Source organism: Salvelinus alpinus, chromosome 13 (genome assembly GCF_045679555.1).
Source record: "Salvelinus alpinus chromosome 13, SLU_Salpinus.1, whole genome shotgun sequence".
NCBI lineage: Eukaryota > Metazoa > Chordata > Actinopteri > Salmoniformes > Salmonidae > Salvelinus > Salvelinus alpinus.
Genome location: NC_092098.1, coordinates 40,721,394 through 40,749,288, shown reverse-complemented (window position 1 = coordinate 40,749,288; position 27,895 = coordinate 40,721,394). Strand labels below are relative to the sequence as shown.

At 42.4% G+C, this 27,895-nt stretch overlaps 1 protein-coding gene across 3 annotated transcripts; it reads right to left on the bottom strand.

The window, feature by feature from the left end:
* Window positions 1-286: 286 nt before the first annotated feature.
* On the bottom strand, window positions 287-26,444 carry LOC139537705 (CMP-N-acetylneuraminate-beta-galactosamide-alpha-2,3-sialyltransferase 4-like). Of its 3 annotated transcripts, none has more exons than XM_071339320.1 (10): window positions 26,376-26,444; window positions 25,560-25,635; window positions 22,338-22,412; window positions 21,617-21,714; window positions 21,146-21,209; window positions 20,836-20,931; window positions 20,523-20,712; window positions 18,842-18,985; window positions 5,260-5,412; window positions 287-4,804 (listed from the first exon to the last, which is right to left on the bottom strand). In XM_071339320.1, exons 1-10 carry the CDS (start codon window positions 26,416-26,418, stop codon window positions 4,715-4,717), a joined length of 1,029 nt encoding a protein of 342 aa, XP_071195421.1. In that variant the 5' UTR covers window positions 26,419-26,444; the 3' UTR covers window positions 287-4,714. The 3 variants fall into 3 exon arrangements, with proteins under 3 accessions (XP_071195421.1, XP_071195422.1, XP_071195423.1); XM_071339321.1 differs by having other exon boundaries at window positions 22,338-22,409; XM_071339322.1 differs by lacking the exons at window positions 287-4,804; window positions 5,260-5,412 and adding an exon at window positions 14,343-14,686.
* Window positions 26,445-27,895: the final 1,451 nt, after the last annotated feature.

Below are 27,895 nucleotides of genomic sequence, written 5' to 3'. Positions count from 1 at the left end.
ATAGTTTTTGGAATCTTTTAGTTGGCACTGTACTTTAACTTTCCGGTGTTCTAAATCAATAGCTTTTTAGTAGTCCGAAAATGTTGGAAGCATTAACTTGACTGACCATGCTGTAGGTCATGTAACAGTTTGCTACATGCAATATGCTTTGTGTACTTCACCAGACAGTTGTTGCTCTCTGGTTTTGTGATGAAACAAAAATGTGGTTGAATTTATTCTGCCACTGTCTTCTTATTGTCTCGGCCTTAGGCCTAATATATATATATATATCACAGTAGCAAGGCAAATGAACTTACACTTTATAGAGACAACACCGCAATTACAACAACACACAAGTCGGAAGTTTACATACACTTAGGTTAGAGTCATTAAAACTCGTTTTCAACCAATCCACAAATTTCTTGTTCACAAACTATAGTTTTGGCAAGTCGGTTAGGAAATCTACTTTGTGCATGACACAAGACATTTTTCCAACAATCGTTTACAGACAGATTATTTCACTTATAATTCATTGTATCACAATTCCAGTGGGTCATACGTTTACATACACTAAGTTGACTGTGCCTTTAAACAGCTTGGAAAATTCCAGAAAATGATATGGCTTTAGAAGCTTCTGATAGGCTAATTGACATAATTTGAGTCAATTGGAGGTGTACCTGTGGATGTATTTCAAGGCCTACCTTCAAACTCAGTGCCTCTTTGCTTGACCTCATGGGAAAATCAAAAGAAATCAGCCAAGACATCAGAAAAAGAATTGTAGACCTCCACAAGTCTGGTTCATCCTTGGGAGCAATTTCCAAACGCCTGAAGGTACCACGTTCAACTGTACAAACAATAGTATGCAAGTATAAACACCATGGGACCACGCAGCCGTCATACCACTCAGGAAGGAGACGCATTCTGTCTCCTAGAGATGAACGTACTTTGGTGCGAAAAGTGCAAATCAATCCCAGAACAACAGCAAAGGACCTTGTGAAGATGCTGGAGGAAACAGGTACAAAAGTATCTATATCCACAGTAAAACGAGTCCTATATCGACATAACCTGAAAGGCTGCTCAGCAAGGAAGAAGCCACTGCTCCAAAACCGCCATAAAAAAGTTACGGTTTGCAACTGCACATGGGGACAAAGATCGTATTTTTGGGGGAAATGTCCTCTGGTCTGATGAAACATAAATAGAACTGTTTTTTTTGGAATATTTTATTTTTGCATTTTCCAATTAACAACATTCAAGACAAACGTGAAAAGATATTAGACAACAATAGGACAAAGTGACAGTAACAGATGAGCGTAACAAAGAAAGTAAAAATCAAACAAATTATAATTATATATACAAACAAACATACAATAAAAAAAGATTATAATGAGACATTGGATCATATGGTCACCTGCCGTAGGCTACATATTATACATTACGTGTGAAACATTATATAAGGATAATATAGAGAATCATTCAATTTGATGTGGGGGGAGATTCTCCATATAGTCAATAAAAGGTTGCCAAATTCTGTAGAATGTGTTTAACTTATTCCTCAAGCGGTAAGTGATTTTCTCCAGTGGGATACAACTATTAACTTCTGATAGCCACATTGCAACTGGCAGGGGGGAATCCAATTTCCATTTCAAGGCAATACATTTCTTGGCAATCGCTAGCAATATTTCTGTTAGCTTTATAGTATGGCTTTGCCTAAGATTGGTGTTAGTAAAGTTGCCCAGTAGACAGACCTCCGGTTCTAAAGGGAATGCAACCCCATGAATTGAGGATATGGTGTCGCATACCCCCTGCCAGAAACCGTGTAGTTTTGAACACTGCCAAGTGGAATGGAGGAATGTTCCTTCATCTGAGCCACATCTAAAACATAGGGAGGAGATATCAGGGTTGAACTTGTGCAGTCTAGATGGCGTGATATAGAGCTGATGGAGGAAATTAAACTGGATCAGTCTGTATCTGGAGTTCAGTGTGGATGTAACACCATTCCTGCATAGGTCACTCCATAGACCCTCCTCAAGATCAATACCCAGATCTTTTTCCCATCTAAGTCGGGGTTTATCTAGCCCAGGCAGTGTTAGTCCTGACATAAGAGCATCGTAAACACGGGAAATGGTCTTGAACAGTGGTTGGTCTGCGTGGCAGAGTTGTTCAATAGGTGACATCTTAGGTAGGTTCCATTGTCCCTTGAGAGACACCCTAATAAAGTTTCGTAGTTGTAGGTAGCTAAAGAAGTCCCTGTTAGGCAAGTGGTATTTCTGTTTCAGCTGATCAAAAGACATAAGAACTCCCTCCTCGTAACAATGTTCCAGAAGAGTGATCCCCTTATCGGACCATGGTCTAAAGTTACTATTCTGGAAAAACATAGGAATCAATCTATTGTTCCATAAAGGGGTTTTAGGGGAAAAGAATCCCCCTCGTCCGAACAGCTCTTGCAGTTTGCACCATGTCAGGACTGAATGTATGATTAAAGGGTTGTCTGTGATGGTTTTTATAGATTTTCTGTCCCATTTGTAAAACAATTCTGCCCCAGTGTCATCGTTTACCTCAAGCTTTTCAATGTTCAACCATGAGGGAGAGGGAGCCTTATCAAACCTCTGAGCCAGAAACCTAGACTGTGCTGCCCAGTAGTACATTCTAAAATTGGGGAGGTTTAAGCCTCCTTGACTGTAATCCAGGGTCAGTTTATCCAGGCCAACCCTAGGGGTTTTGCCGTGCCAGATAAACCGTCTGGTCATCTTGTCGAGAGAGGAAAAGAATGCTGCGGGGACAGGGATAGGGAGAGATTGAAACAGATATAGACATCTGGGCAGGACATTCATTTTAATTACATTGACTCTACCCAGTAGAGTGAGAGGTAAGTCCATCCATTTACAAAGGTCACCCTCCACCTTTTGTAACAAACTGGCCAGATTGAGTTTATAGAGGTTGTTCAGGTTACCATCCACCATTATGCCCAAATATGTGAAGCCCATAGGCGACCATCTAAAAGGAAACTTGTGCTTGATGGTATGATGGTCAAAGACAGACAACGGTAAGATTTCGCTTTTATCTAAATTGACCTTATATCCAGAGAAAGAACTATAACCCTGTAGTAGGATCTGCAAGTGAGAGAGGGAGTGTTCTGGGTTTGTTAGAAATAAGATAAGGTCGTCCGCAAAGAGTGATAATTTATGGGTATGGGGGCCCACCTCAAAGCCATGTATGTCAGGGCACGTTCTAATAGCCTCAGCCAACGGTTCGATGGCGAGGGCAAAGAGGTGGGGGCTAATTGGGCAACCTTGTCTGTTCCCCCTATAGAGAGGGAAAGAGGAGGAAGTAATCCCGTTGGTAGCAATCCTAGCTTTAGGAGATTTGTAGAGTGATTTTATCAAATTTACAAATTTACAAACACGGTGCCTAAACCAAACTTTTCCAAGACGCGGAAGAGGTATGGCCATTCAACCCTATCAAAGGCCTTTTCAGCATCGAGGGAGACTGCGACACTAGGTATTTTGTTTTTGTTAGCAAGGTGAATTATATCAAAGAACCTTCTGAGATTATTGGAGGACAATCTTAAATAGAACTGTTTGGCCATAATGACCATCGTTATGTTTGGAGGAAAAAGGGGGAGGCTTGCAAGCCGAAGAACACTATCCCAACCGTGAAGCACAGGGGTGGCAACATCATGTTGGGGGGGGGGGGGGGGGGGGTGCTTTGCTGCAGGAGGGATTGGTGTACTTCACAAAATAGATGGCATCATGAGGGAGGAAAATGATGTGGATATTTTGAAGCAACATCTCAAGACATCAGTCAGGAAGTTAAAGCTTGGTCATAAATGGATCTTCCAAATGGACAATGACCCCAAGTATACTTCCAAAGTTGTGGCAAAATGGCTTAAGGACAACAAAGTCACGGAATTGGAGTGGCCATCACAAAGCCCTGACCTCAATCCTATAGAAAATTTGTGGGCAGAACTGAAAAAGCGTATGCGAGCAAGGAGGCCTACAAACCTGACTCAGTTACACCAGCTCTGTCAGGAGGAATGGGCCAAAATTCACCCAACTTATTGTGGGAAGCTTGTGGAAGGCTACCCAAAACATTTGACCCAAGTTAAACAATTTAAAGGCAATGCTACCAAATACTAATTGAGCGTATGTAAACTTCTGACCCGCTGAAATAAATCATTCTCTCTCCTATTATTCTGACATTTCACATTCTTAAAATGAAGTGGAGATCCTAACTGACCTAAAACAGGGAACTTTTACTCAGATTAAATCTCAGGAATTGTGAAAAACTGAGTTTAAATGTATTTGGCTAAGGTGTATGTAAACTTCCGACTATGTAATATGGCTTTTTTCTCCTGCCTTGGCTTCCCAAGTGATTTTCCCCACCCACCGCTACTGTGTGAAGAGTGCTCCTGGGACAGTCCCGAGATCCCGGATACCCATGTTAATCCCTAAAACACACTGGATGTTTATCAGATTGTGATAAAGGCGTGTAGGCAAGGGAAGTCCTTTTTCAGTGTCCCAACTGTCTTCCTTCACTGTGGTCCTGTGTAGCTCAGTTGGTACAGTAGTCTGGATCGTGGGTTTGATTCCCGCTGGGGCCACCCATATGGAAATGTATGCGAATGTTATACCACGGCTGTCAGCCAATCAGCATTCAGGGCTCGAACCACCCAGTTTATAATATATTATATATAATTGTATCATTCACTTGTGCACTACTCTTAGTGTTGCATTGGTCAGGAGTGAGGGTGTAGGTATACAACAGCACCAGAGTCCTCTAGTCGCTTCAGAGCTTTCACCTCATGGGACAGGTTGTGGTACGAATTCTGTCAGGAAGAGGAGAAATTAAAAAATCTATTGATTTTCAAATATGTTTCAAATATGTTAACACACCATGCAAAGTGGTTTGAAATTGTTCATGACAGCAGAACACCAAAGTCACTCCTCTGTATCAATACATTTAATTTGATGTGTCTCCACATATCATATTCAATGTTATTCATATGTGACTTTGCATTGTGTTTTAGACAAGACAACTGATTGTTGATAGTCCAAGGGCTACATCCCAATTACCTTTCCGTCCTCCCAAAGTGTACTCTTTCACTTGCTTTCACTGATTTGAAAGGAAATTACTGGTTTACAGAATGTGGTGGAAACTCCCTCTGGCCCATGCCTCCACCAATCCAATGCTTTTAGATTTGTGGGAAGTAGTGAATGAGTGTACACTTCAGAAGAATGTAGATATTGTTGGGACGCACCCCATTTCAATTTCCTCCCTCACCTTCATAGACTTCATGGTGTCATAGCCATAGTAGTGAATGGGGTGCTTCAGGTCTTTAGACTCTGGGTAGCCAAATCCAGCGATGTGGATCACGTCACAGTAGTTAAGGGCCACGTAGATGGCCAGAATGCCAGTTGTAGGGTGCGCTGGGATCTGTGAGGACAAGCGTAAGAGACACATTAGACATATTATATTTTATTTCACCAGGAGGTGGCAGCACTAGTGTGTAAAAATTACAATGAAAGACGATCAGTCTTCTCCATCACTACAACATCAGTTTTAATATAATAATAATAATAATAAGACATGCCATTTAGAAACGCTTTTATCCAAAGTGATTTACAGTCATGGGTGCACACATTTTACATATGGGTGGCCCCGGGTATCGAATCCACAATCCTGGCATTGCAAGCGCCATAGTCTACCAACTGAGCCATAATGCCTAAACACTGTACATACTTATGGCCGGTTTCACACACACAGGTGAAGGCTAGTCCTGGATTAAAAAAATTCCCCATTGAAAATACTTTAGTCCAGAACTACACTTAAAATGGACCATAGTGTACATACCTTACTATACAGTACCATATTTATTTTTTTATTTTTTTATTTCACCTTTATTTAACCAGGTAGGCAAGTTGACAACAAGTCCTCATTTACAATTGCAACCTGGCCAAGATAAAGCAAAGAATTTCGACACATACAACACATGGAGTAAAACAAACATATAGTCAATAATACAGTAGAAACATAAGTCTATATACAATGTGAGCAAATGAGGTGAGATACGGGAGGTAAAGGCAAAAAAGGCCATGGTGGCGAAGTAAATACAATATAGCAAGTAAAACACTGGAATGGTAGATTTGCAGTGGAAGAATGTGCAAAGTAGAAATAGAAATAATGGGGTGCAAAGGAGCAAAATAAATAAATACAGTAGGGGAAGAGGTAGTTGTTTGGGCTAAATTATAGATGGGCTATGTACAGGTGCAGTAATCTGTGAGCTGCTCTGACAGCTAGTGCTTAAAGCTAGTGAGGGAGATAAGTGTTTCCAGTTTCAGAGATTTTTGTAGTTCGTTCCAGTCCTTGGCAGCAGAGAACTGGAAGGAGAGGCGGCCAAAGGAGGAATTGGCTTTGGGGGTGACCAGAAAAATATACCTGCTGGAGCGCGTGCTACAGGTGGGTGCTGCTATGGTGACCAGCGAGCTGAGATAAGGGGGCACTTTACCTAGCAGGGTCTTGTAGATGACCTGGAGCCAGTGGGTTTGGCGATGAGTATGAAGCGAGGGACAGCCAACGAGAGCGTACAGGTCGCAGTGGTGGGTAGAATATGGGGCTTTGGTGACAAAACGGATGGCACTGTGATAGACTGCATCCAATTTATTGAGTAGGGTATTGGAGGCTATTTTGTAAATGACATCGCCGAAGTCGAGGATCGGTAGGATGGTCAGTTTTATGAGGGTATGTTTGGCAGCATGAGTGAAGGAGGCTTTGTTGCGAAATAGGAAGCTGATTCTAGATTTAATTTTGGATTGGAGATGCTTAATGTGAGTCTGGAAGGAGAGTTTACAGTCTAACCAGACACCTAGGTATTTGTAGTTGTCCACATATTCTAAGTCAAAACCGTACAGAGTAGTGATGCTGGACGGGCGGGCAGGTGCAGGCAGCGATCGATTGAAGAGCATGCATTTAGTTTTACTTGCATTTAAGAGCAGTTGGAGGCCATGGAAGGAGAGTTGTATGGCATTGAAGCTCGTCTGGAGGGTTGTTAACACAGTGTCCAAAGAAGGGCCAGAAGTATAGAGAATGGTGTCGTCTGCGTAGAGGTGGATCAGAGACTCACCAGCAGCAAGAGCGACATCATTGATGTATACAGAGAAGAGAGTCGGCCCAAGAATTGAACCCGGTGGCACCCCCATAGAGACTGCCAGAGGCCCGGAAAACAGGCCCTCCGATTTGACACACTGAACTCTATCAGAGAAGTAGTTGGTGAACCAGGGGAGGCAATCATTTGAGAAACCAAGGCTATCGAGTCTGCCGATGAGGATGTGGTGATTGACAGAGTCGAAAGCCTTGGCCAGGTCAATGAATACGGCTGCACAGTATTGTTTCTTATCGATAGCGGTTAAGATATAATTTAGGACCTTGAGCGTGGCTGAGGTGCACCCATGACCAGCTCTGAAACCAGATTGCATAGCGGAGAAGATGCGGTGGGATTCGAAATGGTCGGTAATCTGTTTGTTGACTTAGACCTTAGAAAGGAAGGGTAGGATAGATATAGGTCTGTAGCAGTTTGGGTCAAGAGTGTCCCCCCCTTTGAAGATGGGGATGACCGCAGCTGCTTTCTAATCTTTGGGAATCTCAGACGACACGAAAGAGAGGTTGAACAGGCTAGTAATAGGGGTTGCAACAATTTCGGCAGATAATTTTAGAAAGAAAGGGTCCAGATTGTCTAGCCCGGCTGATTTTTAGGGGTACAGATTTTGCAGCTCTTTCAAAACATCAGCTGACTGGATTTGGGAGAAGGAGAAACGGGGAAGGCTTGGGCGAGTTGCTGTGGTGGGTGCAGTGCTGTTGACCGGGGTAGGGGTAGCCAGGTGGAAAGCATGGCCAGCCGTAGAATAATGCTTATTGAAATTCTCAATTATAGTGGATTTATCGGTGGTGACAGAGTTTCCTATCCTCAGTGCAGTGGGCAGCTGGGAGGAGGTGTTCTTATTCTCCATGGACTTTAGTGTCCCAGAACTTTTTTGAGTTTGTGTTGCAGGAAGCAAATTTCTGCTTGAAAAAGCTAGCCTTGGCTTTTCTAACTGCCTGTGTATATTGGTTTCTAACTTCCCTGAAAAGTTGCATATCACGGGGCCGGTCGATGCTAATGCATATGAGTTACCATCTAACTCATTAGGTACCATCTAAATCATTGTCACCTAACTCATTTGGTACCATCTAACAAATGTTATTTTTTTGGGGGGGGGGGGTTGGTTGGTAGATCAGCTTTAATATTGCATATATATTGTAGGTTCTATGAATTTAATTGTTTGTATAATTTCTAATTCCCCTTATTTTAATTTTCTTTATACTTTTTCCCAATTACCCTACCATCCTTATCCTGATTGGAGTAAACTAACGGACAACAATACTTTTACTGCTACTTACAGCTATTTTCGCTCACATCTACGGTACCTGTAGTTAAATACTTATACGTATATTCCTAATTTTCTCTTTCTTCAAGTGCTGGATTTAATCCCACAGTGGCCAATCCACCAATTTAACTCAATCCCTCCGATGTCCACAGATTAACCCATCTTTCCAAGTATAATGCTATTTCCTTTTGCAATACATCCCTCCATTTTACTATGATGTCTTATGAGGGTCCAGAACCTCCCTATTTATTAAATTTCTACTGATATTGCCCTAAAGAAATATACTTTACCCCAGAGTATAATGATATTTCCCATTGACTGATCGTGGTTTTTCAGATCCCCTAACAATGTTTGCAGGTCCATCTAAACCCTGATATTTTGACATAACAACCATTCCTGGACCTGACTCCAAAAGCGAGCCACCGATGGACAGTACCAGAAAAGATGTTCAATTGACTGTTTCCTCATTGCAAAGACTGCACAAGACTGACTGTTCAATGCCTTATATATTGAGCATTATTTTTGTAGCAAGTATTTTATATAATAGGTTTAAATTGAAACAAACGGATTGTTTGTTTTATACTGTATGTAAGTTCATAGACCCGATGCCAAGGTATTGGGAAATCAAGAACGGTATTGCTATCAAAAATGTTGACTTTAAGCCAAACTGATCATTTTTGGTGGATTTATAGTAATCATTTTAAACCATTTATGGTTCAATGGTGGTGCTGGTTGGTGGTTTGAAGATATCCCTCTAGTGGTGTGGGGGCTGTGCTTTGGAAAAGTGGGTGGGGTTATATCCTGCCTGGTTGGCCCTGTCCAGGGGTATCATTGGACGGGGCCACAGTGTTTCCCGACCCCTCCCAGCCTCCAGTATTTATGCTGCAATAGTTTGTGTCGGGGGGCTAGGGTCAGTCTGTTATATCTGGAGTATTTCTCCTGTCTTATCCGGTGTCCTGTGAATTTAAGTATGCTCCCTCTAATTCTTACTCTCTCCCTCTCCTCCAGGAGAACCTGAGCCCTAGGACCAAGCCTCAGGACTACCTGGCCTGATGACTCCTTGCTGTCCCCAGTCCACCTGGTTGTGCTGCGGCTCCAGTTTCAACTGTTCTGCCTGCGGCTATGGAACCCTGACCTGTTCACCAGACGTGCTACCTTGTCCCGGACCTGCTGTTTTCGACTCTCTCTACCGCACCTGTGCGCGCTAACTCTGACTGCTCGGCTATGAAAAGCCAACTGACATTTACTCCTGAGGCGCTGACCTGTTACACCCTCCACAACCTCTGTGATTATTATTATTATTATTATTATTATTATTTGACCCTGCTGGTCATCTATGAACGTTTGAACATCTTGGCCATGTTCTGTTATAATCTCAACCCGACAGCCAGAAGAGGACTGGCCACCCCTCAGAGCCTGGTTCCGCTCTAGCATCCTTCCTAGGTTCCTGCCTTTCTAGGGAGTTTTTCCTAGCCATCTTGCTTCTACATCTGCATTTCTTGCCGTTTGGGGTTTTAGGCTGGCTTCCTGTATAGCACTTTGTGACATCTGCTGATGTAAAAAAGGCTTAACAAATACATTTGATTGATTGATTGAATGGGTGGCAGACAGACCAATTCTTTAATTTCTTATTTAAGTCATTGTCTAATTTTGTACTGAGCATACACCTCCATACACTGTTGTTAATTGCTTGTGTGACAATGTTACCATTCTTGTTTACAATGTCCTTCATAAATATTATACCCTTCTTGTAGTTTTTCGAATATTTTTTTTTTTTTCTCTATCAGTACATTGTGGAGTTTAGACATTATTTGATCTTCCTTTTCAATTGAAATTGTAGCCAACTCTGTAAGACTTAATTTAAAAAGGAAGATACTTTAACCTCTCTTGTGCACGTGAGACGGTAGCGTCCCACCTCTTCAACAGCCAGTGAAACTGCTGGGCGCCAAATTCAAATACAGAAATACTCATTATAGAAATTCATAAAACAAAACATATTTTACATAGGTTTAAAGATTAACTTCTTGTTAATCCAACCACGGTGTCAGATTTTTAAAATGCTTTACGGCGAAAGCATACATTACGATTATGAGAACATAGCCCACAAGACAAATCATTACAAACAGTAGCCAGCCAGATAGAACAGTTACACAATTTAGAAATAGAGATAAAATGAATCCCTTACCTTTGATGATATTCATATGGTTGCACTCAGCAGACATTAATTTACTCAATAAATGTTCCTCTTGTTCGATAAAGTCTCTTTATACCCAAAAACCTCAGTTTTGTTCGCGCGTTTTCTTCAGTAATCCACAGGCTCAAACGCAGTCAAAACAGGAAGACAAAAAAATCTAAATTGTATCCGTAAAGTTCATAGAAACATGTCAAACGATGTTAATATTCAAACCTCAGGTTGTTTTTAGCCTAAATAATCGATACTATTTCAACCGGACAATAACTTTGTCAATATAAAATGTAAACAAGAAACGCATTCTCTCGGTTGTGCGCAAGAAAAAGCTCCGTGAAACTTTAGGGTCCACTCATTCAGACTGCTCTTACTTCCTCATTTTTCAAAATACAAGACTGAAACACTTTCTAAAGACTGTTGACATCTAGTGGAAGGCATAGAAACTGCAAGTTGAGTCCTAAGTCAAGGGATACTGTAATGGCATTGAATAGAAAACTACAAACCAAAAAGGAAAACTCCTTCCTGAATGGATTTTTCTCAGGTTTTCACCTGCCAAATCAGTTCTGTTAAACTCACAGACACTATTGTAACAGTTTTGGAAACTTTAGAGTGTTTTCTATCCAAATCTACCAGTTATATGCATATGATATCTTCTGGGCCCGAGAAACATGCCGTTTAATTTGGGCATGCATTTCATCCAAAATTCCGAATGCTGCCCCCTACCCTAGAGAAGTTTTAAAGAGGGACCCATTGTCAAGGTATTAATCTGCAAAAAGGCAGAGTCCACTCTTAAACATAGGATGGGGCTCTCTTAGTAGCTTGCTAGAAAAACAGTTTGGATTTAGATACAATTTCAGTAAAATGGAGGCTTTAAGGGAGAGGTTTTATGCCTTAATATTTAATTGTTTTAAACCTCCAAACTCAAATATGCTTGTGTAAAGTTAAATGTTTTTCTTCGCATGATTTGAAAAAGGATTCTCCTGGAATCGGTAGAGCAATGAATAAATACACTATATATACAAAAGTATGTGTGGATTCTGCAAAAAACTTGTGGATTCTGCTATTTCAGCCACACCTGTGGCTGACAGGTGTATACAATTCAGCACACAGCCATGCAATGTCCATAGACAAACATTGGCAGTAGAATGTCCTTACTGAAGAGCTCAGTGACTTTCAACGTGGCACCATCATTTTTTTATTTCACCTTCATTTAACCAGGTAGGCCAGTTGAGAACAAGTTCTCATTTACAACTGCGACCTGGCCAAGATAAAGCAAAGCAGTTCGACACAAACAACACATAGTTACACATGGAATAAACAAACATACAGTCAATAATACAGTAGAAAAAGTCTATATACAGTGTGTGCAAATGAGGTAAGGCAATAAATAGGCCATGGTGGCGAAGTAATTACAATATACCAATTAAACACTGGAGTGATAGATGTGCAGAAGATGAATGTGCAATTAGAGATACTGGGGTGCAAAGGAGCAAGATCAATAAATAAATACAGTATGGGGATGCCACCTGTCATAGGATGCCACCTTTCCAACAAGTCAGTTTGTAAAATTTCTACCCTGCTAGAGCTGCCCCTGTCAACTGTAAGTGCTGTTATTGTGAAGTGGAAATGTCTAGGTGTAACGGTTTTCTTCCAGGGGTGAAGGAGAGGACCAAAGTGCAGCGCGGCTAGTGTTCAACATGTTTAATAAAAGAACAAGTGAAACACTACAAACATACAAAATAACAAAATGTGCAAAAACCGAGACAGACCTATCTGGTGCAGACAACCACAGAGACAGGAAACAAACACCCACAAAATCCCAACACAAAACAAGCCTCCTATATATGATTCTCAATCAGGGACAACGATTACCATCTGCCTCTGATTGAGAACCATATTAGGCTGGACATAGAAACAGACAAACTAGACACACAACATAGAATTCCCACCCAGCTCACGTCCTGACCAACACTAAACAAGCAAAACACATAATAACTCTGGTCAGGACGTTACAGTACCCCCCTCCTGAGGTGCGGACTCCGAACGCACCCCTACAACTCAAGAGGAGGGTCTGGGTGGGCATCTGTCCGCAGTGGCGGCTCCGGCGGTGGACACCACTGTCTTTGTCCCCCTCCTTAGCGTCCTTTGAGTGGCGACCCTCGCCCACGACCTTAGCCTAAGAATCCTCCCCAAGGCCCCCACATGATTTTGGAGGTAGCTCAGGACAGAGAGGTAGCTCAGGACAGAGAGGTAGCTCAGGACAGAGAGGTAGCTCAGGACAGAGAGGTAGCTCAGGACAGAGAGGTAGCTCAGGACAGAGGGGCAACTCCGGACTGAGTGGCAGCTCCGGACTGAGTGGCAGCTCCGGACTGAGTGGCAGCTCCGGACTGAGTGGCAGCTCCGGACTGAGTGGCAGCTCATGACTGTAGGGCAGCTCATGACTGTAGGGCAGCTCATGACTGTAGGGCAGCTCATGACTGTAGGGCAGCTCATGACTGTAGGGCAGCTCATGACTGTAGGGCAGCTCATGACTGTAGGGCAGCTCATGACTTTAGGGCAGCTCATGACTGTAAGGCAGCTCATGACTGTAAGGCAGCTCATGACTGTAAGGCAGCTCATGACTGTAGGGCAGCTCATGACTGTAGGGCAGCTCATGACTGTAGGGCAGCTCATGACTGTAGGGCAGCTCATGACTGTAGGGCAGCTCATGACTGTAGGGCAGCTCATGACTGGCTGACGGCTCTGGACGCTCATGGCTGACTGATGGCTCCGGCAGATCCTGTCTGGTTGGCGGCTCTGGCAGATCCTGTCTGGTTGGCGGCTCTGGCAGATCCTGTCTGGTTGGCGGCCCTGGCAGATCCTGACTGACGAATGGCTCTAGCGGCTCCTGACTGACGAACGGCTCTGACGGCTCGGGACAGACGGGCGGCTCTAACGGCTCGGGACAGACGGATGGCTCAGACGGCGCTGGGGAGACGGATGGCTCAGACGGCGCTGGGGAGACGGATGGCTCAGACGGCGCTGGGGAGACGGATGGCTCAGATGGCGCTGGGGAGACGGATGGCTCCGATGGCGCTTGGCAGACGGCCAGCTCTGACGCCGTTGTGCAGACGGACAGTTCAGACGGCGTTGGGCAGACGGGCAGTTCAGGCGCCGCTGGGCAGACGGGCAGTTCAGGCACCGCTGGGCAGACGGCAGACTCTAGCCGGCTGAGACGCACTATAGGCCTGATGCGTGGTGCCGGAACTGGAGGTACCGGGCTGAGGGCACGCACCTCAGGGCGAGTGCGGGGAGGAGGAACAGGGCTCTGGAGATGCACTGGAAGCCTGGTGCATGGTGTAGGCACTGGTGGTACTGGGCTGGGGCGGGAAGGTGGCGCCGGATATACCGGACCGTGAAGGAGGGCACGCGCTCTTGAGCACCGAGCCTCCCCAACCTTACCAGGTTGAATGGTCCCCGTAGCCCTGCCAGTGCGGCGAGGTGGAATAGCCCGCACTGGGCTATGCAGGCGAACCGGGAACACCACCTGTAAGGCTGGTGCCATGTACGCCGGCCCGAGGAGACGTACTGGAGGCCAGATATGTTGGGCCGGCTTCATGGCACCCGGCTCGATGCCCAATCTAGCCCTACCAGTGCGGCAAGGTGGAATAGCCCGCACTGGGCTAAGCACGCGTACTGGGGACACCGTGCGCTTTACCGCATAACACGGTGTCTGATCAGTACGACGCCCTCTCACTCCACGGTAAGCCAGGGGAGTTGGCTCAGGTATCCAACCCGGCTTCGCCACACTCCCCTTTAGCCCCCCCCCCCAAGAAATTTTTGGGTGAGCCTCTCGGGCTTCCAGCCTCTCTTACGTGCTGCCTCCTCAATCCACCGCTCCTGGGCTGTGGCTGCCTCCTTCTCCTCCCGAGAGCAGCGATTCTCTCCAACCTTTGCCCAGGGTCCTTTTCCGTTCATGATTTCCTCCCATGACCATTCCTCCTGGTACCGCTGCTGCTGTTGCTGCTGCCCGTTGCCACGCTGCTTGGTCCGGGTTTGGTGGGTGTTTCTGTAACGGTTTTCTTCCAGAGGTGAAGGAGAGGACCAAAGTGCAGCGCGGCTAGTGTTCAACATGTTTAATAAAAGAACAAGTGAAACACTACAAACATACAAAATAACAAAATGTGCAAAAACCGAGACAGACCTATCTGGTGCAGACAACCACAGAGACAGGAAACAAACACCCACAAAATCCCAACACAAAACAAGCCTCCTATATATGATTCTCAATCAGGGACAACGATTACCATCTGCCTCTGATTGAGAACCATATTAGGCTGGACATAGAAACAGACAAACTAGACACACAACATAGAATTCCCACCCAGCTCATGTCCTGACCAACACTAAACAAGTAAAACACATAATAACTCTGGTCAGGACGTTACACTAGGAGCAACAACGGCTCAGTGGCGAAGTGGTAGGTCACACAAGCTCACAGAAAAGGACTGTGCTGAAACACGTAGGGAGAAGAAAAAGGGTCTGTTCTCGGTTAAAACATTCACTACCGAGTTCCAAACTGCCTCTGGAAGCAACATCAGCACAATAACTATTAGTCGGGAGCTTCATGAAATGGGTTTCCATGGCCGAGCAGCCGTACACAATCCTAAGATCACCATGTGCAATGCCAAGCGTCGGCTGGAGTGGTGTAAAGCTCGGCGCCATTGGACTCTGGAGCAGTGGAAACGCGTTCTCTGGAGTGATGAATCACACTTCACCATCTGTCAGTCCGATGGATGAATCTGGGTTTGGAGGATGCAAGGCCAGGAGAACGCTATATACCCAAATGCATAGTGCCAACGGGAAAGTTTGGTGGAGGAGGAATAATGGTCTGGGGCTGCTTTTCATTGTTCGGGCTAGGCCCCATAGTTCCAGTAAAGGGAAACCTTAACGCTACAATTACATTCTAGATGATTCTGTGCTTCCAACTTTGTGGCAACAGTTTGGGGAAGGACCTTTCCTGTTTCAGCATGACAATGTCCCCATGCACAAAGCGAGGTCCCTACATAAATGGTTTGTTGAGATTGGTGTGGAAGAACTTGACTGGCCTGCACAGAGCCCTGACCTCAACCCCATTGAACACCTTTACGATGAATTGGAACGCTGACTGCGAGCAAGGCCTAATATCAGTGCCCGACCTCACTAATGCTCGTGGCGGAATGGAAGTAAGTCCCAGCAGCAATGTCCAACAGCTAGTGGAAATCTTTCCAGAAGAGTGAAGGCTGTTATAGCAGCAATTGTGGGACCAATTCCATATTAATGCCCATGATTTTGGAATGAGCTGTTCGACAAGCAGGTGTCCACATACTTTTGGTAATGTGGTCATGTATGTAATAGAAAATTAATCAGGGTAATCTTCTCGTAAATGGAAAGGTGTTCTCAGAGAAGAAACGTATTTATTATTTTACATAAAAGGTTTTTGAACAATACTTGTACCCATGTTAAGTTGAAAAAAAAACAGGCACTTAAACAGATTCTAGACGTATTGTATCAAATGCTTTCTCAAGATCTGCTATAACGGTTATACATGGTTTACCTGTATTCTCATAGTTTTCCATTATTTGTAGTAGTTGTCTAATGTTGTCTCCAATATGTCTTCCCTCTAAGAATCCCGTCTGATTGTGATGAATAACGTCCAGAAATACCTTTTTTAGTCTATGAGCAATACATTTGGCCAATATTTTTGCATCAACACTGAAGGGTCTAACTCATTGTTACCAACTAACTCATTGGTTACAGAGGAAAACTAGTAACCCCAAGGACCAAAGTTCAGACACCAAGGTCTGTAGGTTTCAAAACATAGATGACTCTCCACCCTTTCAGTCATTTCCCTTACAAAACAAGGTTTGTTTTCTTAGTCACTCCTTCCAGAGAAAGGAGACGAAAGAGGAAGGATAGCATCAGTGACCCAACTCCTAGCTGTGACTAATGGGAGGAGCGCCATTCCCTAAAGTGACCTCATCAAGATCGGCCATGTCACAGTCATTAAATAATTTAATCAAGTTTACAAGACAGGCTAAGCTCTACTATTTTTTTTATAAATAGAACAGTAGAGAGAAGACAGGAAAGATAGAGCCAAAGGGCAGTGGGCGATTTCAAACCCATGCCAACTCTGGCACCAGTGCAGTGGGGTCAGTGGCAAAACCACTGGCCCACACAGAAAACGCATCCTCCTGTCTTCCCTTCTTTGAGCTAGTCATTGATCAGTATGTGATTGTATAGTTGAAAGCAAAGGTCCCATAACATACCTTTCACCAATCCGGCAAGCGGTACGAGAGCGCCAATTCTAGGTCCAAGAGGCTCCTAAACAGCTTCTACCCCCAAGACATAAGAATCCTGAACAGCTAATCAAATGGCTACCCAGACTATTTGCATTTCCCCCCCCCCTTACACTGCTGCTACTCTCTGTTATTATCTATGCATAGTCACCTTAATAACTAAACCTACATGTACATATTACCTCAACTACCTCGACACTGGTGCCCCTGCACATTGACTCTGTACTGGTACCCCCTGTATATAGCCCTGCTATTGTTATTTACTACTGCTCTTTAATTATTTGTTATTCTTATCTTACTTTTTTTCTTAAAACTGCATTGTTGGTTAAGGGCTTGTACGTAAGCATTTCACTGTAACCTGTTGTATTCGGCGCATGTGACAAATACAATTTGACTTGATTACTTCAAGGAAGACAGGAAGGAAGGCTGTATTAGGCTCCTGAGTGCGCAGCGATCTAAGGCACTGCATATCAGTGCTAAAGGCGTCACTACAGACCCTGGTTTAATTCCGAGATCACAACCGGCCGTGATCGGGAGTCCCATAGGGCGGCACACAATTGGCCCAGCATCGGCCGAGTTAGGGGAGTGTTTGGCCGGGGTAGGCCGTCATCATAAAATAAGAATTTGTTCTTAACTGACCTGCCTAGTTAAATAATGGTTCAATAAAAAAAAAAAAATTGGAAAGTATTCAAACCAAGCCCTAGTTTCAGGACCGATGACAGAGAGGGCAGAGTCCCTGGGATTAAACTAGTGATCGTCTACAAACACACATCACCGCACGCTTAAATTATTAAATGATTAAAACAAATACTATTTGAACCTAGGTCTGGTGCCTGGATACATACTTATTCAGGATGGATAACCAGTCAGGTTCAGTAAAAACATGAGAGAAGTACCCGGCGACAAAATAAACCACATCATCTCACGGGCATCACCATAACCTTGAACATTCACTCCATAATTCCTCTTTTGTCACACATTTCCATTTCAAAAGAGTTGTTTTAAGCTTCCAGCCCATCCTTTGAGAGCCAAGGTATGCCACAGTTTGAACTTGAAGAGCCCTTTAACAGTGAGAGTGGGAACAAAGCACCATTGTAAGAGTCTGGACTTTTCACTCAGGGCTGAATTGAACCCCTACGCACAGAGGAAGAAGAGGAGGGCACCTTAAGAAAGGAGGAGTGGGCAAACTCCAAGGTCAGACAAAAATAAATACGTCAATGTGTGATTTTTGCCAATGACATTCTAAGTAATGACATTCTTAGCTTTGCCGTGAACAGCCAAGGCTCCAAAGTAATACTTATAGTTTCAAATTAACCCAATGTTTTCTATGAAACCATAGTCACTCATGAAACTGCATGGACATTAAAACAGCACTAATACCATCTTCCCCATTACATAATAGTTTATCTACTTCGTGTGACCACTAATATTGATACAACGACGTTGAATAATTATAGATTACTACACAGACATTCATTGAAGATTTATCTTGACCCTAAACTCTCTTGACCCCTTATTGACTGTGGTGATGGGAGAGAGTTTTGACTGGTGATTTTCTGAAAAGCAATTATTTTCACACCCAAACAAAGCGGAAGTGGCGACATTCATAGCCTTCTTATCACTACAGTAACTTGTCTGCAAGCTTCAGACATTTTCAAACCGTTCCAAGAAGCTCCCTAAATATAACCACTAAAACCTTAAGTGACTCAAATTACAAGAACAAGATTGAAATGGTGGTTAAATGACCAGAACGCCAACCTATTACACTACCATTTTTTCTACAAACTAGCTTTTCATGTCTGTGAAAGACATGGTGGAATGCATTTTTAACAACTGTGTTACAATAGCATTTGCCAAAATGTAATAATTGTACTTCCAACACACTTTAAACATGTACATTTCTGTTAGGGTGAGCAGCTATTCTGAGCAGCTCTCACCTGGTTGGTCTTTGGAGGTGTGTTGAGAGGCAAGCGGAGCATGCGGCTGGCCGTTTGCTGCAGGAAGTAGGGGTCCAGGATTCGGATGTGGCTGGTTTTACCCAACCAGATCTCAGGAGGGGGTTTCCAGAAGCCCTTTCTGATCTGAAGCCACAGATCGGGTGAATAGAGTGAGTCTAGTTAGAAAGAGCCCTGGGTGGTCCTTATGTATCAAGCGTCTCAGATTAAGTGTGCTGATCTAGGATCAGGTCCCCTTGTCCATCTATTCTTATTCATTATGAAGGCAAAACTGATCCTAGATCAGCACTCCTACTCTGAGACGCTTGATAAATACTGCCCCTGGTTAAAACAGCTTCACCAGTAGGGCTACGTTCCACACCAGCACACTACATAGTAGGGCCAATATCCACACCAGCACACTACTTAGAATCAGACCTGGGTTCAAGTACTATTTTAAATAATTTCAAATACTTTCGCTCGGTTTGATTGAGCTAGCAAGGCGCAATGGAATTGTTGCAAAAGTGCAAAGCCTACCCATCTAGGACTGCAGGCAGACTACACCAAACACAAAAAGTTTTTAAAAAACGTAAAATTGTATTTGAACCCAGGTTTGCTTAGGATACATTCCCAATACATTGCTTAATTTTACAGTGCCGTAAAAAAGTATTTGCCCCCTTTCTGATTTTCTCTATTTTTGATATTGACTATTATCAGATCTTCAACCAAAACCTAATATTAGATAAAAGCAATCTGAGTTTACAATTAACAAAACAAATTACACTTATTTAATTTCTTTCATTAGCAAAGTTATGCAACACCCAATTCCCCCGTGTGAAAAAGTTATTGCCCCCTTACTCTTATTAACTGGTTGTGCCACCTTTAGCTGCAATGACTGTAACCAAATGCTTCCTGTAGTTGAATTGGGTGTTGGATAACTTTTAAATAAATAAAATAAGTATCATTTTTTGGGGTTATTTGCAAACTCAGGTTCCCTTTATCTAATATTAGGTTTTGGTTGAAGATCTAATAACATTCAGTATGAAAAATAAGAAATTTTGAAAATCAGAAAGGGGGCAAATACTTTTTCACGGCACTATGTGCTAAACTAGCGTGGAAATTACAACAGAGCCTAGATCTAAATATTAACTCCTGCCCAGTCATTGGTTGATCACACATGCCTTCTCGTCCCTCTTAGAATTAGACTACTGTGTAAATGAGGGTGGCATGACCCTACACCCCAAGGCCGTTCCTTTCAACATTATTATTAGACACTGCTCCAACACAACCTACTAACAGAGCCTCAGGGTAGGGAGATAGGGTGGAAAATACAATGTTCCAGCAGGTGAGGGTGATCATGTTTAAATGAATAAGGTGTTTTAATGTGGCATTGGGGAGAGAAGAGTGTGTGTATGGATGTGTGTGTGTGAATGAAACAGAAAGAGACTAGACTAACTAGAAAGAGAGAGAGTGTGTGATCAGTAATCAGTTGTATAATCCCCTGTCCTCCATTCAGGTTCTTTACCTAATATATGATACTGTATGTCCTGTAATCAGTTTTAAAGTTGCAAGACTTTAAAACCTTACTTCATCTCATCATATATTTTCTTAAAGGTAGATGGGGAGTAATGGGCATCCCTGTCTTTGTGTCTTTGTGTTGAAAATATCACATCCAGTATAGTACCCTCTTCTCATTGTACAGGATCTCTTTGAGCCAGCGCACGTCCTGCTGCTTGAAAGGCACAAGGACCATGAGGGTGTCAGGGTCATTGTGGATGCTGGGGTTGTAGGAAGCCGACTCAGGGTAGAAGAGGCGCATGGTAGTCTTGTTCCCCACGTCGGCCTCATACCCCCGAACTGGGGCATCGTTCAACCTGGGTATGACCAATAAGACATTGCATGAACCATAGTCACACAGCCTGCATACTGATGTTATAACCATGACAGAATGTGAAATAAATGTGACATAGCAAGACATAAAGCACTCAGTCTCTTACCTGATCACTATGTCATACTTGTTAATGGCACTTCCTAACGAGGTGTTCTTGATCGCGAACCCATTTCCAACCACCATGCAGGTTTTGCAAGGCAAACTGAGGGCAGGAAGAGGACAAAACAGTACAGCTCAACCAAGGTATCATGGTAGACCTTTAAAAAAAATGAGTTGTCCATCAGGAATGTGTCAACTGTCAGCTGAATAAAATATTAACTTCAATAGATTCATAAACTAGATTGTAATCTTATGCAAACAATGACTGATTTCTACAGTAGCGTCATTGTCAGGGATGAGATATACTTTGACCTAACTGTTTTATCCTCTCAGGCATGTCATAGCTAGCCATGGCTGCCAATGCTTTCACGAGAAAAAGCTCTAGAAAACAGAAAATGAACTTAAGCATCTCACACAAGAAATGTAAACATGAGACAGACATGGTTAATGCAGATAACACTAGTAACATTGAGGCTTGCTATTACATGTTAGTAATAACACTGTCATAAGAATAACATGCACTAGTCTAATCCAAAAGCATAATTGAAATAAAAACACACTGAAAAGCACCTTTAACAGAATATGCATTTTGTATGAAGTACCCATAGGAGGCTGGTGAAGGGGAGGGCGGCTCATAGAAATGGATTGAATGGAATGGTGTCAAACACGTGTTTGATACCGTTCAATGAATTCCATGCCAGCCATTACAATAAGCCTGCCATTCTATTTAAACTTCCACCAGCCACCACTGGAAATACCCTTTGAAGTGGAGGATGGTGACAACATACCACTGCCCTTAACACCATAAGGCAAGGCTAACGTGGACAAGTAGCGTCGCCAGAAGAAATCCTCCAGCTTCAAGAAAAGTTGAGCATTCCTGCTCACACTGGTAGGATAAAACACAGGTAGAAATACATACACCTGCTGATAAGAAATATTAAATCAATGTGGCATAGACTTACATACTCACTTAAAATAGCTATGATTGTGGAAGGAAGTTTGATGTTATATACTTTCTTCGAAGCCTGATGTGTTAAGAATTACACTTGTGTTGAGAAACAAACCCAAACTCATTGTATCATTGCAAAACCAAACTCGTTTGTTAACGGTCGGAAAAAATAAAAAACTTCTGTTACCATGGCAAAACATGACACACCTAACTGGTCACATTTCCAAGAAACCACAAAGTTAGAAAAACAGAAGAGAAACATGCAAATGTTTATTTTATTTTTTTTGAATGGCCATTTGTGATATTGTTGTCACTACCAAAGTTACAGATGTATTTCTTTTCCTTCTATGCTATATTTACATTAACTTTTCAAATAGAGCCTATGACCCAAATATTTGGCAGTTGAGAAAGAAAAGCTTAATATTATCTGCAGGGGAGGGTGAGAGAGGAAGAAAGGGATAAAGAATGAGAGAATGAGAGTGAAAGAAAGAAAGAGGGAGAAAGAAAGAGTAAAAACAAAACTCCTCCATGTTTCTCATCAAGTAGACTTTATTACTCACTTGAAGTTGAGTCTCTCCCACTTCTGAGAGATATTCCAGCTGTCACAGAGGGCCTTACTGAAAGCCCCTTCACTACTGAAAAACACAGAACATGGAAACGAAACAGAAACACACAGCCAATGTCGACTCACGTACCTCCCCTCTATTACCATCCAGGGTAGACCTCCTGGGATACCACACACCACTTTGCCCAAGGTTATGCCACACTCAGGGTTTCAAAAGGGTTCTTCATCTGTCCCCATAGTAAAACTATTTTTGGTTCCAGGTAGAACTACAGTACCAGTCAAAAGTTTGGAAAAACCTACTCATTCAAGAGTTTTCCTTTATTTTTTAGATTCTCCAAAGTAGCCACCCTTTGCCTTGATGACAGCTTTGCACACTCTTGGCATTCTCTCATCCAGCTTCACTTGGCACTACTTCCAACAAGGAGTTTCCACATATGCTGAGCACTTGTTGGCTGCATTTTCTTCACTCTGCGATCCAACTAATCCCAAACCATCTCAATTGGTTTTAGGCCGGAGGAATGTGGACTCCAGATCATCTGATGCAGCACTCCATCACTCTCCGTCTTGGTCAATTACCCCTTACAAAGCATGGAGGTGTGTTGGGTCATTGTCCTGTTGAAAAACAAATGATAGTCCCACTAAGCGCAAACCAGATGGGATGGCGTATCGCTGCAGAATGCTGTGGAAGCCATGTGGGTTAAGTGTGCCTTGAATTCTAAATAAATCACTGACAGTGTCACCAGCAAAGCACCCCCACAATCACACCTCCTCTTCCATGCTTCATGGTGGGAACCACATATGCAGAGATCCTCCATTCACCTACTCTACATCTCACAAAGACACAGCGGTTGGAACCAAAAATCTCAAATTTGGACTCATCAGACCAAAGGACAGATTTCCACTGGTCTAATGTCCATTGCTCGTGTTTCTTGGCCCAAGCAAGTCTCTTCTTCTTATTAGTGTCCTTTAGTGGTGGTTTCTTTGCAGCAATTCTACCATGAAGGCCTGAATCACGCAGTCTCCTCCGAACAGTTGATGGTGAAATGTGTCTGTTACTTGAACTCTGTGAAGCATTTATTTGCACCGCAATTTCTGAGGCTGGTAACTCTAGTGAACTTATCCTTTGCAGCAGAGATAACTCTGGGTCTTCCTTTTCTGTGGCGGTCCTCATGAGAGACAGTTTTATCATAGCGCTTGAAGGTTTTTGCGACTGCACTTGAAGAAACTTTCTAAGTTCTTGAAATTTTCCGGATTGACTGACCTTCATGTCTAAAAGTAACAATGGACTGTCGTTTCTCTTTGCTTATTTGAGCTGTTCTTGCCATAATATGGACCTGGTCTTTTACCAAATAGGGTTATCTTCTGTATACCACCCCTACCTTATCACAACACAACTGATTGAATCAAATGCATTAAGAAGGAAAGAAACTCCACAAATTAACTTTTAACAAGGCACACCTGTTAATTGAAATGCATTCCATGTGACTACCTCATGAAGCTGGTTGAGAGAATGCCAAGCGTGTGCAAAGCTGTTATCAAGGCAAAGGGTGGATACTTCGAAGAATCTGAAATATATTTTGATATATTTAACACTTTTTTGGTTACTACATGATTCCATCTGTGTTATTTCATAGTTTTGATGTCTTCACTATTATTCCACAATGTAAAAATAAAGAAAAACCCTGAAATGAGTAGATGTGTACAAACCTTTGACTGGTACTGTACCTGGAACCAAAAAGGGTTATTCAAAGGGTTCTCCTATAGGGACAGCCGTGTACAACAGCATATACTGTGGTGAAAGTGAACAAGACTCCCTAATTATGAGTAACTCAAGTGTTCTTGAGAAGCGCTATATACTGTCAGTAGAATAAAAATCCTTATTTCTATCAAATTGCTATCAAATGAAAACATGCTACGGTGATGAAATTTCACTTCCTTATGTTATAAAATACATTTTACCAAGACAAATATGAATATTCATGTTATGAATCATTCAGTGGGCTCTTTCTCTAACATATAATTACATTATATAAACAAAAAAAATCAGATTTCACAACCTAATGAATGCAATAAGAAGCACTGAACTCTGTTGACATAGTGGTGCAGGTTCCTCATAACTTTTGAGGATTTTACATTTTGTTGTTCTCGTCTTCAAAGTTGTTTCCGCAGGTAGCTAAAACCTAAATTATCATGACACGAGCTGAATTAAATGTAAAAGGCTTTGAAAATAAAAAGCTTGTTTTTGTGAGAAAAGTTTGAAAAAGAACAGGAATTTCTAATTAATATGAAAAGCATACACTAAAATATGAAAATACTACATGTCATGTCTCTATGTTGTTTTATGTCCTGCAGATTCGAGAAGAAAGATGACGAGTTCAACAGGAAAGTCAGCCTTTCAGGTAGCCAGTAGCCTTATTTCTGGCACAGAATCCTGACGCAGTGCAATTTTCCAGATTTTTGACCACTTTTTTTTCTCTGGCCTCCATTGATTTAGTCACCCTAATTCTGCTATCATACAAGGGTAAAAACTCAAATAACCTTTGAACAGATAATGACAGACGTGGTTTGGACTACTGGTTTTCTTAGACGATTATCTAGACAATTAACATATTATTTTACCATTGGTCAAAAGATGCAAATCCTGAACTTGATGGGATGGTCTGGTCGAAGGTGTCTGTCATCGGTACAGCTCTATTTTTCTCTTATACGTACAATTTGTAATGTTCTGTAATTTTTCTGTTTAGATAGCTATATTAGCTATATTGAATAAAAAGTGCCACTTATCAGAGTCTAGCAGACCCACTTATCTGACATTTTGGCCAAAAAGATAACGTGCAACGAGCTTCTCCTCTGTCTTTCTCTAAAATCCCTAACCAGTCCCTGGTCATGGCAGCCCTAAACCAAGCTTAATCTCTCCCCCCCAGGGGCTAAAGAGTACATGGGTACGTCACAAATGGCACCCTATTCCCTATATAGTGCACTACATTTGACCAGGGCCCATAGGAACTATTTTTGACCGGAGCACTATGGGCCCTGGTCAAAAAGTAGCACACTATATAGGGAATAGTGTGCCATTTGAGACACAGCTGTATCTCTCTTACGAGCCACTCTGTGCTTACATAAACTCTGCCACCCTCTGTAGCACTCAAATCCTGTCAAATGCAGAAGGATCTTGAGGAGGACCAGGTGGCTGAATGAAGACAAAGGGGAGCTTTACCTCTGAAGGAAGAAATGTGAATAGTAGTAGGACACACAGCACAGCAGCAGCACAGGTACAAGTACTCTGGACCATGCTGCAAATTAACACAAGAAGGCGATTTTAATGTACAGATACCTTTTGCATGCTTCACAGCACAGTATGCCATACTCGCCTGGGTCAAAATCCGTAAGAGAAAGGCAGACACAAAATCATTTCCCTGGTGGTGTTGAAGACACAAGGGCATTTGTTATTTCAATTTAATGCAATAAAATATTTTTCACTAGCTGATTTTGACCCAGGCGAGTGCAACATGCTGTGCTATGCTGTGACACAAATAACAAAAAAGACTGGTCAAACTCAAGCTCTGGGGGCTGTATATATCAATCTAGGATCAGTTTATCCTTTCAGATAATAATATATGAGTCATTGAAAATGTGAACTTTAAGTGAACTTAACTTGAACTTCAAGACAGTGAAAACGTCCTGGAATTTGACTAATGGTAACGGGACTGTTTTTCAAAACATTACACATAGCAGAGTAGCAACAAGACAACGTCTGGGTTGCTTATTAACAATAAGGCGTTACAAGCAACACATTTCAATATATTCACAAAGAAAAGGCAATTTTTTTTACTAACCTCCCCTCACATTTGAGCTGACTAAGGTTAAGGAAAACCCTAGCAGCAGAATATACAATTACATAATACCATGACTGGTTTAGTCATGACTGACTAAATTACCTGGCATTAGGTTACCTGAAATCTGAAGCATCTGTCAATTCTCAAACTGATAGAATTGGATATAATGCATTGAAATACTGGTTTAAATCACTTACTTTTGGTGTTCTTCAGAGACATCTTCACCTGCTCCTTTCTCATGTCTGGAGTGTTTGTGGTGATGATGTCACCCTGAGAGAGAGATAGAGAGAAAGAGAGAAACATCCCATTTAATATATCGCCCAATCAGCTAGCCACCAGTCAGCTGTAACCACTCCTTTTCCTCCCTCCATAGGTTGGTCTACACACACACACAAAAAAGCTCTCTCTCTCACACACAAGCTAGGAATTGCCAGGGTCCTCACGATACAACATTATCACAATACTTAGGTGCCGATACGATATGTATTGCGATTCTACATGCATTGCCATTAAATAATGTGATTTTATTGAGATTCCATAGTCCAAACATATTGCTCACCATATGTCTGCTGCAAAGGGACACAAGAGAGCCATGATAAAATGTTTTGGTCAGTCATGGAAATAAAAGTGCTGAAAACAAATTGGCTCCTTATTTAAAAAGAAGATGGAGAACAAGCTATGAAGGAAAAATACTGGAGTTTTGGTGCAGGTACAGCCAATTAGTGCAAAAATAATACTGCGATATTGTCAAAAAGATAAGATATCTTGTCAAAAATAATATTCCGATATGTAAAAACAATTCAGCATCACTAACACACACAAATCAAATTTTATTTGTTAAATGTGCCGAATACAACATGTGTAGACCTTACTGTGAAATGCTTACTTACAAGCCCTTAACCATCAATGTAGATTTTTTTTTTAAGTAAGAAAATATTTGCAAAAATAAATAAACACAAAATAAAATAAGCTAAAGTAAGAAAAAAAGTAACAAAATAACAGTAACGAGGCTATATACAGGTGGTACCAGTACCTAGTCAATGTGAGGGGGTCAGAGCATGTGAGCGGAGTTGAGCAGTTGGAAATCTCGCTCATGGAGCTGTGCTTGCAGACAGGTGATTGTTACCACCAAGTGCTAACAATCAGTATCTGGATAACATGTGTAAAATGCTTGATAATGTACAGTGAGGGAAAAAAGTATTTGATCCCCTGCTGATTTTGTACGTTTGCCCACTGACAAAGAAATTATCAGTCTATAATTTTAATGGTAGGTTTATTTGAACAGTGAGAGACAGAATAACAACAAAAATATCCAGAAAAATGCATGTCAAAAATGTTATAAATTGATTTGCATTTTAATGAGGGAAATAAGTATTTGACCCCTTCTCAATCAAAAAGATTTCTGGCTCCCAGGTGTCTTTCATACAGGTAACGAACGGAGATTAGGAGCACACTCTTAAAGGGAGTGCTCCTAATCTCAGTTTCTTACCTGTATAAAAGATACCTGTCCACAGAAGCAATCAATCAATCAGATTCCAAACTCTCCACCATGGCCAAGACCAAAGAGCTCTCCAAGGATGTCAGGGACAAGATTGTAGACCTACACAAGGCTGGAATGGGCTACAAGACCATCGCCAAGCAGCTTGGTGAGAAGGTGACAACAGTTTCTGTGATTATTCGCAAATGGAAGAAACACAAAAGAACTGTCAATCTCCCT